Genomic DNA, 14209 nt, shown 5'->3' on the forward strand with positions numbered 1-14209 from the left:
ACATCTGCTACACGTCGCCTGCTGCCAGTTGGCGACTGCGGCCGACAGCATGCGGGAACAATGCAAGCCCGTCTCCGACCCACTTTTTCAGCCTTCTGAGGTCCTTTCTGACCCAAGCTGTACCCTGCGTGCAGGCTGCCAAGGCCTCTGAGGAGTCACAGAGATGAACCCCTTGCACACAGCCCTGCTGGGGACATGTTGCATGGGAGGGGGTGGGGAGGAGTGGAAGTGAGGTGGGGAGGCCGGGCCACCGTGAGGAAGAAACATGCTCCCCTTACTGGTGTGAGCTGCCGCATGCTCGGGCTGGGGGGCTCGGGTGGGGGGCGCTCCTCCTAGGGCTGTGGTCCCTTCCCCGTCTGGCTCCATACTGGCCGCCGGCTCTGCTTGCCTTCCTCCCCATTTCTTTCTGCCGGCAGGGCCACCCCTGTCCTCCCGCCTGTCCATCTGGCTCTGTGCACCAGGGCCCCAGCTGCCCTCGGGCCACCCGCCAGGCCCCCTGGCTGTCAGGCTGTCAGTTTCTGGATGGTTCTGTTGTAGTACTGCGTGATGGGGGGCGTCAGAGGGTTCCAGCTGTTGGCGTGGAGCTCGATGACCTCCAGCAGCAGGGACCGGGTCAGCATCGACTCCGAGGGGCACAGCATCTTGTCGCGGGCGCTGGCCAGGAGCTCTGCCATCATCTCGGGCAGCTGCTCCTCCAGCAGTCGGCCTGTGCTCTGCAGCTGCAGGCAGAGAAGTGGGGTTAGGACGTGAGCTGGGCCCTGAAAGGGCTCCTGACCCACCTTGGTTAGGGGTGCTGGGGGCAGGAACGGGAAATAGCTGGATTATCCTAGGAAGGCGCAGGCGCAGGCCCAGGCCTCTATGCCACAGGGCAGAAGGATGGAGAGTGTGGAGGGTGGACACAGCCAATGCGAGAGCCCACATTTAATACGCAATCTGCTGGAGGAATAAGAGGGGTCAGAATATTGCCTGCTGCCCAGGGCTGCCAAGAGTCCTCACCAGGAACACGCTGCTTCTCCCTTCATCCACTTGCCTCCCCTCCTACAGGAAGCCTTCTTTGACTATCGCCCACAACCTCAATGGCCGTGTGACCTGCTTCCTTCAAGAGTGACCAGGTGGCACCGTGTCAATTTTCACTTGCTGGGATGTCTCTCTGGAAACGAACTTGGTCATTATTACCTGCATGTGTCCGTGTGGAACCCGAGAGCAGGGATGAGGTCTCCTGTTTCTCTCTTTCCTTCTCTCCTGCCCCCAATCGCACCTACATACCCCCAGAACTGACCCTGCCCACACCTGTGACACGAAGGGGAGGAGAGAAATATGAACTGGGGCAGAAGGCCAGCCAGAGGGCCTGCCCCCGAGAGGCCCCTGGTCATCTCGAAAAGCCCCCTTAGGAAGAAGGAGCCCCGATCCTCTGGATCAGCGCACCCTCGGCCGGCAGCCCGTGCAGCTCCTCTCCCTATAATCTAAGTCCCCATCTCTGCCCCACCTCCAGCCTCAGCCCACCTGCTTTTTCAAGGCTCTGCCTTCTTCACGAAACCTTCCCTGACCTTTCTGGCGCACTCGGACCTCTCTCCTAACTCCTCAGGGATGCATGCTCTGTACCCATATTTATTCTCTACACCGTCCCATCCACTCTGTGCATGTGACAGAGGTCTCTATCTCTAGCCAGACCACAAGCTGTCTGGAGGCAGGGACCATGCTTTCTCCTCCCCTCCTATCTCCCCTGCCTGGAGCCCCAGCGTGCCCTGGGTGTGGGCCCTGGAAGCTCCTCTCCTCACCACGCTCCACTCTGAATGTCCCTGGGCTGTTTTCTTTCTTTTTTTTTTTTGGCCACGCCGTGCGGCTTGCAGGATCTTAGTTCCTCGACCAGGGATCGAACCTGTGTCCTCAGCAGAGGAAGCGCGGAGTCCCAGCCACTGGACTGCCAGGGGATTCCCCTTGGACTGTTTTCTGAAGGCACAGCTTTGTCCCTGTAACTGGGCCAAAGCCAAGTGTCTGAAGGAAGATCCCGGAGAGCAGAGGCCACACCTTGGGAACAGGAGTGGGACCTCCCATGGGGGCTGCTTGGAAGTGGACAGTGCCAACCTGGGGGTTCAAGCCTCAGCACCTCCCCCCAAACCCCACACCACTGAAGCCAAAGGAGATATGTGGGGGCAGGGCATCACCTAAAATCTCCTAAGTCATTTATGTGGTGCACCTGGCCGAGGAGGAGGTGGTCTTGGGGGCAGAGGGAGAGTGAACGATGCTAGCACTCCATCCTTCCCGCCAGAGAGCCGGCAGTTCCCTCTCCTCCAGCAGAAGTCCACATCCACTCAGGAAGCCGTCCGCCACCAGCCCCGCTCGACACGCCCTTGCCCTGGACCCGTGGATGCCTCCAGTGGTCCTTGAGCCCCCATAACTGTTAAGGCGAGAGGGACGCACAGGGTCTGAGGTGGGAGGTGTCTAAGCCACGCTGCTTACCTCCATTGAGCAACACAGGACGGCATCTTCCTTCACATCCTGAGATTGCAAGAGCTGGAAGAGAGCGGCAGAGAATTCCGCTTAGGGTGGGTGCACTGCTCTCAGCACCCTGCAGCCCAGAACAAGCATCTCCCAGGGGCGGGCCAGAGAGGGAGCCCACAAAGGACGGAGGGCAGCAGGGGCACTGCCCCAGGAAGCAGTGATTTCTCTGACGGGATCTAAGCAGCTAGAGGACCGCCGTAGTCACGGAGCGTGGGCATCCCGGCCAGGTCAGAGGGCTTGACTAGAGGCCACGGCAGAGCAAGGCTACAGGTGGGTTTGAAGGCAGCAGCAAGCATGCTGGGATCATCAGCTATGAGCAGCTGGTCAGCAAAAATGAAATTCGCGTAGATTTCCTGATTAGTGAGAGGGGCTCAGCCATGGTCTCAGGTGCTCCTGGGCCCTGGCTATAGGAGGACTTGCAGAAATCACAGCAGTCTTCTCCACCAGCCCAGCAATGTGAGCCTGCAAAGCCATGCAGACTGTTCCAGAGGCTGGAATTGCTTCCTGACCAAGGCCACGGCCGGGAGGCTCAGCACGGGAACTGGCCACCCCCCCGCCGTCCGGGCTTTCCTCTATGTGCTGCATTTCATTCATTCAGTCTCTCTCCCTCTCTCTCTAAATTGAGACATAACTCACGTAACATCACGTTCACCATTTTTAAGCATACAATTCAGTGACTTTTAGATTCACAAGGTCGTGCGACCATCACTACTAACTCTAGAATACTTTCATGGCTCCCAAAAGAAACCTGTACCCATTAGCGGTCAGTCCCCTTTCCCCCACCACCCCCTGACAACCCCTAATTCCTTAATCTCTATAGATTTACCTATTCTGGACATTTTATACAACGGAATCATATAACACGTGATTTTTTTGTGAATGGCTTCTTCCACTTATAATGTTTTTAAAGTTCATCCATGTTGTAGCCTGTGTCAGTTCTTCATTCCTTATTGGGGTTGGAAGATATTCCACTGTATGGACACACCACGTTTTGTTTATCCACTCATCAGTTGATAGACATGTGGGCTGTCTCCACTTTTTGGCTGTCGTGAACAAGGCAGCTATGAACACTTGTGTACGAGTTTTTGTGTGGACATGGGTTTTCATCTCTTGGGTACGCACCTAGGAGTGGAATTGCTGGGTCATGTGGTAACTCCACGTTTAGCTGTTTGAGGACCTGATAAACTGTTTTCTACAGTGGCTGTGCCATTTTTCATTCCCTCCAGCAGTGCCTAGGGTTCTGATTTTTCCACAGCATCACCAATATTTGTTATTTTCTGCCTTTTTCCCCATTTTTTCCCAGGTCACTTTCCAGCTTTCCTTGGAGACTTCTGGATCACTCCAGCCCATGGTGCCTGCCCCTGCTTCTCACTCCCGAGCACCCCCTGGCTTTCCCACCGCTCAGCATTCCACACAAGTGGCAAGACATCTTCCAGTGTGAACTGTGGCCTCCTGAAGGCAGGGCAGTGTGACGTTCATCTCTGCTGCCCTTTAACACCTAGCACAGCTCCTGGCAACAGTAGGGATTCGATAAATGTGGGTCGATATGATTTATGCATTGTTTTTGTTTTTTGTTTTAAAGGCAGGGGGGAGGGTAAGGAGAGAGCACAAGAGGAAGGCATTTTTAGGGTCAGCTTCCTTGTCCACTAACCGAGAACTGGAGTCAAGGTTTCTGATCTGGGCATGACGCGTTCAAGGAGGGTGAAATCACACACAGCCCCGGGGACTGTTCTCGCTGCAGACTCGAAATCCAAATTCCACACACCCTCCTTAACTTCCCCCTTCTCCTGTCACATTGCCCAGGGTCTCCCCCAGCAGAAGCCGCAGGCAGTCACATCGGGGGGGCTGACGAGGCATGTATTAAATGTCAAATGAGTCCAGGGGCCAGATCAGTGTGGGCTGCTCTGCCCAGAGATGCTCTCAGGGACCAGACCTCCTTCCTCTTCGTACCTCGGCAGGGCTGGGCATTAACTGATCCCACAGTAGACACACCGAAAAAGAAATCATTTGGGGATGAAGGACCAGAGGTAGGTCTCAGGCTGCTCAAAAGATGAGCTGGTGGAGAGCAAGGGACAACCCGGGGAAGGTAACAGTGTCGGCCATGCAGTGACAGGCGTTGACGGCCATTGGTGGGCATGCTCTGCCCAATGACACACTTCTGACTCTGGGCCTTTGTGCTCTTGTCAGCCAGGAATTCTCAGCCACCACCTGTCTGCAGACCTTCCTTCCTCAGTTTACTCAGGGCTCTGCCCGAACATCACCTCATCCACCAGGGATTCCCTGACCGGCCTGCGTGTAAGTGATCCCGCCGTTCACCTCCTGGCTTACTTCTCTCCACAGCATCTCTCACCCCTGACATACGATCTATTTGTTTGTCTGCTGTCTCCCCCGGGGGAAGGCAAGCTCCAGGAGGGCAAGGCCTGTTTGGTCCATTCTCTTCCCGAAGCCTGGCACCGTGCCTGGCACATAGTAAGCACCTGGAAGTATTTGCTAACAAATGTGCCTTGAGTAGCAGGGAGAAAACCCACCCAGCTGGGAGGGTCTGCAAGTGAGGAGGGACTAACCTTGAGCCGCAGCCCCAGGGCAACTCACCCCAGCGCATGCGCCTGAAAAGGCGACAGTGAGCGGGACTTGGATACCTCCACCCCACAGGCTTCTCCCGTCAGAGCAGACACGGCACAAAATTATCATCAGTGTGTCTGCAAACGTACAGCGTGTGTGGAAACAGAAGTTGGTGTGACTCTCTAAACGGCAATTTGGTGATAGCTATCAACACTACAAGTGTACAGACCCTCTGAGCGGCGATACTACTTCCAGGAATTTATTCCACACGTGCCCCCCACTGCCCACATATGCACCATGACATGGATATAAGGTTTTTGCTGCACTTTTGCAAATAGCTTGAATGGCTACCAACAAGGGGACTGGTTAAATTATGAGGATACATTTGCACAGAGGAATACTCTGCAGCACACAGCTGTCCACCCTCCTCCCCATGCCGGCGTCTGCTTCTGGAGTTTTCTTGCCCCGCAGGGCTGCAGCCCCTCAAGGGGAGCCAAGGGAAGCTTCCACTGAGTCAGCGTCTGGGGGAATTCTGGGGGTCACACTAGGAAGGACCTCTCTCATCTAGAAAACCCTGGAAGCAGGTTCTGGAAAAAGCTGGGGGGAGGTGACTCACCTTGCAGCAGGCATACCGAGTCATGGGTACTGGACCACGGGTTGGTTCCAGCATCCAACCCAGCCTGCTCTGGGAGGGGGCTGGTTCCAGGACTTGGAGGGCCCTGACTGTCTCGGGGGGAAGGTGGGCGTAGCCCCACTGACTCTGCACGGAACATAAGGACAAATATTAAGAGAACTCTATGAGGTTTGCTGGGACTTCTTTCTGATGGTAACTTTGTTCCTGAATAGATTTCTCATAGTGCTTAGCAGGAAGAGAAACCTTAAAATAAAAATTGCTGGTAGAAATCACAAGAAAGGGGGAAAGTGGGGTATCTGGTGGGAAGGGAACTCCCAGAGACAGAATGGGTGGTGGCAGCCATTTGGGGACGAGGGGAGCAGGCAGAACTGGGAGCTTATGGGAAGGAAGAAAGGGGTCCTGCTCTGGGTGCACCTAGCATGTTGGCTGACACATAGTAGGTGCTAGTAATGACTGTCATGGGAAATTGAGATGAACCTGGGATCATGTTCCGTTCTGAGACCAGCTTCTTAGGGGTCCTGGGGCTTCGGGACATGGGAGGTAACATGATGGGAAATTCTATGAACAGCCGGGGCCGGACAAGTACTAGATGCTCTGAAATGTGACTGCTTCTCCCTCCAAGTGGCCCTCCGACTTCTGCCCGCACTGCGTGGACAGCCTCGTGGAGCCTCATGCTTCTGCCAGCACTTTGCCCAGATGAGCAGGTGTCTCCTCTTTCCTTCTATGGCCCGAGGCCCGTCTGCCCTCCGTCTGCTCCCCGGTGACGGTTCAGAACCGCAGAGCCGGTCCAGGGCTTCCCGTTCTTCCTTCCTTTTCCACATCTCAGTGACTGGACTACCTCCTCCCTTCTGCACACCCAAACCCCCGCAGGCCTGCTCCCTCCCTGGGGGGCTCTGGGCTCTGGGGGGACAGACTCAGGGTGGGGACTCTCAAGCAGGGCTGTGGGCAGGCTCTCACCCCAGAGCCTCTCCTCCCACCTTATCTTTCACTGGTTGTTTGGGAAAGTCTGTGTTAAGCCAAGAATCACATCGAGTGATAGGCCCTCTCGCAAACGGCCTGCTGGGTTTTCTCAAGGAAGTGGGGGAGGACTGACAGGCTTTCACTGTACTTTTCCTTTGCAGTTGCTGGGATGCAGAGTTCGGGAGGGGAATGGGTGCTGCAGACCGCGTCCTACTCTCCCCCAAACGCTATCTCGGCCTGTCCATTGCCAGCTTTTGAGGGCAGACCCTTGGAGCCTTAGAGCTGAAGGGCTGCAGAGAGGACGTCCCCTCAGCCCCCATCATCACAGCTGGGAAGTCCCACCCTGCTGCTCTGTGTGGTGGAACGAGAGGCCGCTGGCCTTACCCCGGGGGAGCACTTGACACACGCTACGGGGCTCCCTCCCCAGGACCCCTGTCAGTGTCACTCTGAGAGGCTCCAGTGCCTCTGGGTGATCAACGGCTTCTCAGGGATCCGTCCTTGTCTCGCTCTTTGTGGGCAGTGTCCAAGGGCAAGACCTTTCCACTCTTTTCTGTCTTGGCCAAAACTTACCTGTTTTGTGTTCCATTTCTTCATGGCTTGCTTTCCTAAAACACAGCTAGTTTCTGGACAAATGAATCCCTGCTGGTACACTGAGGGGGCCAACTCTGTTGTTTATGCGTGTTCTATTTGGGGTCTTCTGGAGACAATGCTTCATTTAACTCCAAGCAACTCTCAAAAAGTAGTGGCAACTTGAACAGATTCTTGTCCACCCGTGTTCACGACAGCATGATTCACAGCAGGCAAGGGGTGGGAGCAACCCAAGTGTCCACTGATGGATGAATGGATAAACTAAGTGTGGTCCATCCATACAATGGAATGTTATTCAGCCTTAAAAAGGAAGGAAATCCTATCACATGCTGCGACATGGACGGACCTTGAAGACCTTATGCTGAGTGAAATAAGCCAGTCGCAAAAGGACAAGTATTGTAGGATTCCACTTATATGAGGGACCTGGAACAAATTCATAGAGACAGAAAGTAGAATGGTGGTTGTCAGGGGCTGAGGAAGAGGGACTAGGGAGTTAGTGCTTAATGGGGACAGAGTTTCAGTTTTGCAAGATGGAAAAGTTCTGGAGACGGATGGTGGTGATGGTTGCACAACGATGTGAATGTGCTTAACGCCACCGAACTGTCCACTTTAAAATGGCTAAAATGGTCAATCTTATGCTTGCTTTTTTTTAAACCACGATTTAAAAATGGTTTAAAAGCAGTGGCACGCAGCAGGTACTCTTTGGTGGGCAGGTCATTCTCTGCCTGGACAGGACTGTCCCCTTTCTCTGCTATCGCTTGTTGGAAGAAAAGCTGTAGGGATGGAGGAGACAGGGCTGCAGACCTGGGGGCTGAAGGCCCCGGGGGTGGGGGAGGAGCAGCCCACTCATCAAAGTCTCTGGCACAGAAAGGAGTGTGGGCGGGCCGGGGCAGGCACCCTGGAACAGCCAAATGTGTTTCTTGGACGAGAATCCAAGGCAATTGTGCGAGCCCACACAGTGTTTGTTCGGAAGCTAATGCATTCCTGTCCTATTGTCTCTGCCGGAGACTTGTTGTGGGCACACCCTTCATATCCTCCCTCGGGGAGAGGCCAAGGTGCTTCGAGTCAGGCTGTGGGCGGCTGGACAGCAGAGGGAGAAAGGAGCCTGGTGGGAGCACCTCGGAGTCCCCGGGGGAAGGAAGCCAGGGCAGGACCATGCCGCCCAAGGGGTGCCCTCAGTGCAGCCAGGCTGGTTGCTTGGGATGCCACCCTGTGGGGAGGGAAAGAGGGTGCTGATGGAGGGACCCTGGGGCCGTCTTCCTGTGCGGGAGGGGAGTGAGTGCTGGAGATCACAATTTCTTCTAGCCACCCCCCGCCCAAGCTCCCCCAACCACCTCAGCTCACCAACAGCTTGGTTCCAACCCTGGTAGAACAAACCCAGACAGCCTAATGCAGCCCCAGTAAAAGCTCAGCCAGTCCCCACCTGCAGGAGCCCCTCTTTTGAAGGTAGTCAAGGGTAGGCTGGGAGCAGCAACAAAGGAGCAAAAGTGAGGAGATTTCAGAGTGTGTGTGATTGGCTGGTTTGCTGGGGAACAAACCCAGAGCTCTGATTGGCTGGCTGGGCCTACAGAAGGGCAGTGGCAGGATACCCTGCAAGCATGGAAGAAGTAGTGGGAAGAGGAGAGAGAAAAAGAAGAAGCAAGAGTGGGAGGTGCAGGTCTCCAGGGGCTGAGGAAGCCACAGTGATGGGCACAAGCCTTGACGGTGGAGAGATGGGGAGAGGCAGAAGAATGAGGCAGAGCCAGAGGAGATGGTCCCGATGCGTGGCACGTGGTCTAGAATGGTGGCCGGGGCGAGGAGCTGCACAGGGCCACCTGCATCTCAGGAGGGCCCTCAGGTTCGAGTCAGGGCATCTCCACCCTGTGCCTCTGGTGGACCTGGACCGGCATCTACAGCTGAGTCTAGAGGACAGCTCCTCATAATGACCTTGAATCTTCAAGAAGAGGGTCAATTACATCTGGGTCTCTTCAGGGAGGCAGGGAAGTAGATAATCTAGCCACAAGAGGCTGTCATCAAAAACGTGCAGAAGCAGGGCTTCCCTGGTGGCGCAGTGGTTAAAAATCCGCCTGCCAATGTAGGGGACATGGGTTCGAGCCCTGGTCCGGGAAGATCCCACATGCCGCGGAGCAACTGCCCGTGCGCCTGCGCTCTAGAGCCCGCGAGCACATCTACTGAAGCCTGCGTGCACCTCAACGAAGAGTAGCCCCCGCTCTCGGCAACTAGAGAAAGCCCACACGCGCAGCAATGAAGACCCAACGCAGCCAAAAATAAATAAATAAAATAAATAAAAACAAAAAACAAAAATCAAAACGTGCAGAAGGTTTGGCTTCTATTCACTAAGAGTAACTCCGGGCATGCCACTTAGTCACTCTGCACTTCAGTTTCCTCACTTGAGAATGGGGAGAATACTTGCCTAGAATTGTTTTGAGAGTCAGTGGAGATAATGCATGTGAAAGAGTTCTGAAAAGTGCAAAGCTTGATTCAAATGCAAGGTGTTATTATTGTTATTAAATGTATATCTTCATAAACATGTATCTTTCCTGAAGATCTCGACCCACTTTGTAATGTACCATCCCATTTATCCCCGTGACACTCTTGTGGAGACAGGGAAAGGACACAGGCATTATTATCTCTGCTTAAAAGACAGAGAAACCGAGGCTCAGTAGTTCGTGACTTACTTACACAAGCCAGACAGACAGCAAGTCTGGGAAGAACTAGAAAGTGCTTAGAAGCCCTGGGTCAGCATCCTTTTCCTTGGGAAATTATTTTAATTTCTCCCACATTAGCTAATTCTTACTTTGCTGGTTGGAGCTCATAATTCTTTTTTTTTTTTTTTTTTTGCGGTACGCGGGCCTCTCACTATTGTGGCCTCTCCCGTCGCGGAGCACAGGCTCCGGAAGCGCAGGCTCAGCGGCCATGGCTCACGGGCCCAGCCGCTCTGCGGCATGTGGGATCTTCCCGGACTGGGGCACGAACCCGCGTCCCCTGCATCGGCAGGCGGACTCTCAACCACTGCGCCACCAGGGAAGCCCCATAATTCTTACTTTTGTTGATTGGTGATGATAATCAATCCAGGCCTTCACAAAACTGAATTGATTTTACCTATTCTTTTTCTGCATTGGCCACCATCTCTCCATCTACGCATGCATGCATGCATCCATCCACCAATGCATCCATTTAGCCATCCATTCTTTTATCCACCCACACATCATGTATCCAGCCTTCCATCTACCCACTCATCCTTTCACCCATCTCCCTATCTACCCATCTACCCTCTCACCCACTCACCATCCAGCCATCCATTCAGCCAGCCAGCCATCCTTCGACAACATTTATGGAACACCTACTATGTACTAAACACGGTGTAAGTACCCGGATAACAAGGAGAATAAAACTTGTAACTTAGAGTCTAGTGGGGAAAACAGAGAGATTGCGCTAGGTATGTGGGGTTGGAGCCTGGGACGGAATGGTGGCGGTGAAGAACACGCCAGGCATGTGCCCCAAGTGGCAGCACATGGCATATGCACAAAAAAAAAAAAAAAAAAAAGGTGCACTAATGGAGTGCGCTGGTGAATAACAAGCATTTCAAGAGGCTAAAATATACGGCGCTGGGGGAGAGAGAGCATATGATGATACAGAAGGCCGGGGCCACACCCTAAAGGGCTCTAGATGTCATGCTACTGGGTTTGGATTTTATCCTAAAGGACTGCAGAGCCACCGAAAAGAATTTCAACTGGTGCGTAGAATGATACTGTTTGCAATGTGGAGAGTAGACTGGAGCTGGTGGGGTGGTGGGAGAATTGGAGGCAAGGAGACCAGTGAGAAATTATGGTGGCTCGAGTGAGGGCAGGGACAATGGGAGGAGATAGCTTAGGAGGCACAAGTAAAGGTGAGGAAAGGGACAATGCGGGAGGTGGATAAGCCCCGGGTTTGGGGCTTGTCCGCGGAATAAACTGTGGTGCCACCAGCGATATTAGGAAGGCAGGAAGAGTTGGTTCTGGAAAAAAGGAATGAGTTCAGTGTTAGAAATACCAAGCCCACCATCCTTGCGGGTCATCAGGGACGAAGACTAGTGGGAGACTGGCCACCTGTGACTATCAGTGCCCAGGTGTGAGTCAAGGCCACAGGTGTGACCTGGGGAATGACGTGGAATAAGAGAAGATGGTAAGAGCTCCAAACCCGGAAACAGCAACATCGTAAGGGCGGCAGAGGAGGAGGAACCCCCAAAGGAGGAAGAGGGTGGTCAGGCAAGTAGGCAGAGCAGGAAAAAGTGACGTCATGGAAGCCAAGGGAGTGCTAAGAAGTCAAGGTCACTTCTTGTCGACAAGGTCAACAGTGCCAAAAGCTCAGAGAGGTCAAGTGAGATGAACAATGACCAGGGCCCCCTGGATTTGGTGATTAGGAGAGCACAGGCGACCTTTGCCACGATGACTTCATACAGGGAGGGGTGGGTGGAAGCCTGGGTAACGTGGAGCTGGAGAGACAGAGCGAGGTCAGGAAGTGGAGAGAGAAAGAGCTGACCATTGCTTTTTCTTTGGGGGCTTCTGTTCTTCCTTCTCTGTCTTTCACTCTCCTTTCCTCCTCCGTCTCTCTTTTTTTGGGGGCGGGGCAGGGAACTTGCCTATGGAAGAGAAGAAGGGTAGGATGCTAGGAAAAAGAGACTGGCCCAGGGTCCGGGGGAATGGTCGGTACCGCGGGAGAGACTTGAGCAGGGGCAGAGATGAGCGCGTAGCGTGCGGGAGAGAGGAGAGGACTGATGCCTGAGTTAGCCTTAAATAAGACAAAGGCTATCACTCCCCTGAAATGGACAGGAAGCACGAGTGCGGCTGTGGATAGGTACCCGTGTAATGCTCACGCTGCCCGGCCTGTCTGGGCAACTAGGAGATTAGTGTTGTTTTACATTCATTACTTATTACCGTCATTCTGTGACTGCCTGCGTTTCAGACATCCCCGGGATAGGGGAATTTGCCCCAACTGTCACTTTTCCACTAGCCTAATAAGAAGCCCCGGTGTGGCAGCTATGGTCAGATGTCAAGGAAATTCATGGTTCTGAACTGGACTTCAGTCCAAGCTTGTGCCCTGTGGTCTGGCTGTCTGCCCTCCTAACTAAGACGGGCAGGCGGGCAGGCACCCTAACTGTGGACCAGGCGCCCTGGAGGGAATAATTAGCCTCCTTCCTGCAGAGCTTGCAAACCGCCCGTACAAAGTGGCCACAGTAAATGTCACATGGGGGAATGCTTCATCCCACAGCTGGCCCCAGGGGGTGGAAACGTAATCTGGGGCTCAGAGCAGACACTGAATCCTTCTGCAGACACCAGAGCCAGAGGACGGGGCCATGGCTCCAATGCCTCCTCTTGGGGGCCAAGCCCTGGCCGGTAGCCTGGACAGGAGGCGAGTTCTGTTCACGTAGTCCCTCCAGACATGAGTTCCCGGGACCTTGCGTCGGGGTTTGAAACATCAAGGACGTTGGTCGTGACTGCTATCAACACCTTCCAGCTTCTCCTTTAATGCCCTTGCCTTTCCTTCTAGAAGCCTTGTCTGTCCTCTTCTATATTCACTGCCCTGATGTCCATGGATCTCTCTTAAAGGGGGAACACAAGATGCCCGAGGTAGCCCTGAGGTTTTACCTTTCAGGAGGGGTCTCCTGAGGGCTGAGTCACACCTTCCGTGTCCTCAGTCAGTACCTGGCTTACATTTTTTGGAGTGCTGACTCCAGATGCCAAGCTCTGAACTTTGTGCGTGTTTTAAAATCCATTTTATCCTTTTACCAGTTTATCTGAGTTAAATACCATTGTAATTATTCTCATTGTATAACTGTAGAAACTGAGGCATGGAGAGTGAAATGAACTCCCCACGAGTGCACGGGTAATGGAAAAGCGGCTTTGGAACCCAGGTCTAGTCTGCCTCCAAAGTCAAAGGACATAACCGCTGCCCCATGAGTAAGTCCCACATAAATAAGACTAATGGCGAGAGGTCAGCAAAAGGTGGGGTGACCACACACCCCAGTTTGCCTGGGATGCTTCTCGTGTTCATCCCAAATAATTAGTAATATTCCTTTCGCTTTCAAAAGTGCCCTGATTAGGAGGGTACCTTATAATAGTCGCCTAGACAAGGGAAGGGGCACTGAGGGGCTGGGAGACCCCGTCTTCCATCACCACCCGACCAGTCAGTACCCCTCTGGCCTGTTCCACCTCCCCTCCTGGTGCCTAAGTACTCCTGTCCATCTCTGAGCGGCTCAGCAGGTGGGGTGAGGAGAAGGGCTCCGAAGGCGGCGAAGCGGCCCTGCTCCCAGCGGGAGGCGGTGATCACTGCGGATCAGGGTACCTGCCGCAGGGCCTCACCTGGCCTCACCTGGGCTTGCCAGCGAGAACCGCTTTCCAAGGATGGGAGCCGGAACAGGACGGAATTCTGTTAACAGGCTGCTGGCGGGGCCCTGGGGAGAGCAGTTGAAGGAGAGGCAGATGGGAAAGCAGTTGTTCTCCAAGCTTCCTCTGGTGGAGCCTGGCCAGGAGTGCCTGGCCTGGAGGCAATGGGTGGCACCTGGGACCGTCACTCCCTTGACAGCACCCTCTGGACGCCCCTCTGAAGGAATGACTGCATTTTGCGTCTGACTCAGCATCAAATGGTTCCCTGAGACAAGGGGAGGGGTTTGGGCTGGCTGGGGCCCAGGCCTGAGGCCTGGGACAGTGGGCAGACACCCCTCACCGGGCCAGTCTCTGAACTCACAAGTCTCTCCTGGCGCCCACCAGGCTGGAACCCCCAGGGCGGCACAAGGAGAGGGCAGGGAAGGGGAGGGCGGCCCGGGCTGCCCTCTGCTCCTAGTGGGGCCTCCCCTGGCCCCTTCCCTTGGCTCTCTGTAGCCCCCCAACCTCCGCCCATCTGAGGCCTGGACTTGACCTTGCTGGCTTTGGGGGGAGGGTGTGATAAGCGCCTCGCTGTAGGGAAGTAGCTGCCTGCAAAGGC

At 54.5% G+C, this 14209-nt stretch overlaps 1 protein-coding gene across 10 annotated transcripts in view; it reads right to left on the reverse strand.

The window, feature by feature from the left end:
• Positions 1-280: 280 nt before the first annotated feature.
• CTIF (cap binding complex dependent translation initiation factor) overlaps positions 281-14209 on the reverse strand; it is a 303950-nt gene continuing 290021 nt past the window's right edge. For 6 of the 10 annotated variants that reach the window (XM_029218881.1, XM_029218847.1, XM_029218875.1 and 3 more), the window contains 2 exons: positions 2461-2514; positions 501-1976 (listed from right to left, as the gene is read on the reverse strand). In XM_029218881.1, coding sequence (XP_029074714.1) covers positions 1662-1976; positions 2461-2514 — 369 coding nt within the window. In that variant the 3' untranslated portion in view covers positions 501-1661. Of the gene's footprint in view, positions 1977-2460; positions 2515-14209 lie in introns of all 10 variants that reach the window. The other 4 variants (XM_029218915.1, XM_029218905.1, XM_029218897.1 and 1 more) reach the window with 1 other exon arrangement.

This window comes from Monodon monoceros, unplaced genomic scaffold, assembly GCF_005190385.1.
Source record: "Monodon monoceros isolate NGI ecotype Baffin Bay Population unplaced genomic scaffold, NGI_Narwhal_1 Super_Scaffold_1, whole genome shotgun sequence".
Lineage (NCBI taxonomy): Eukaryota > Metazoa > Chordata > Mammalia > Artiodactyla > Monodontidae > Monodon > Monodon monoceros.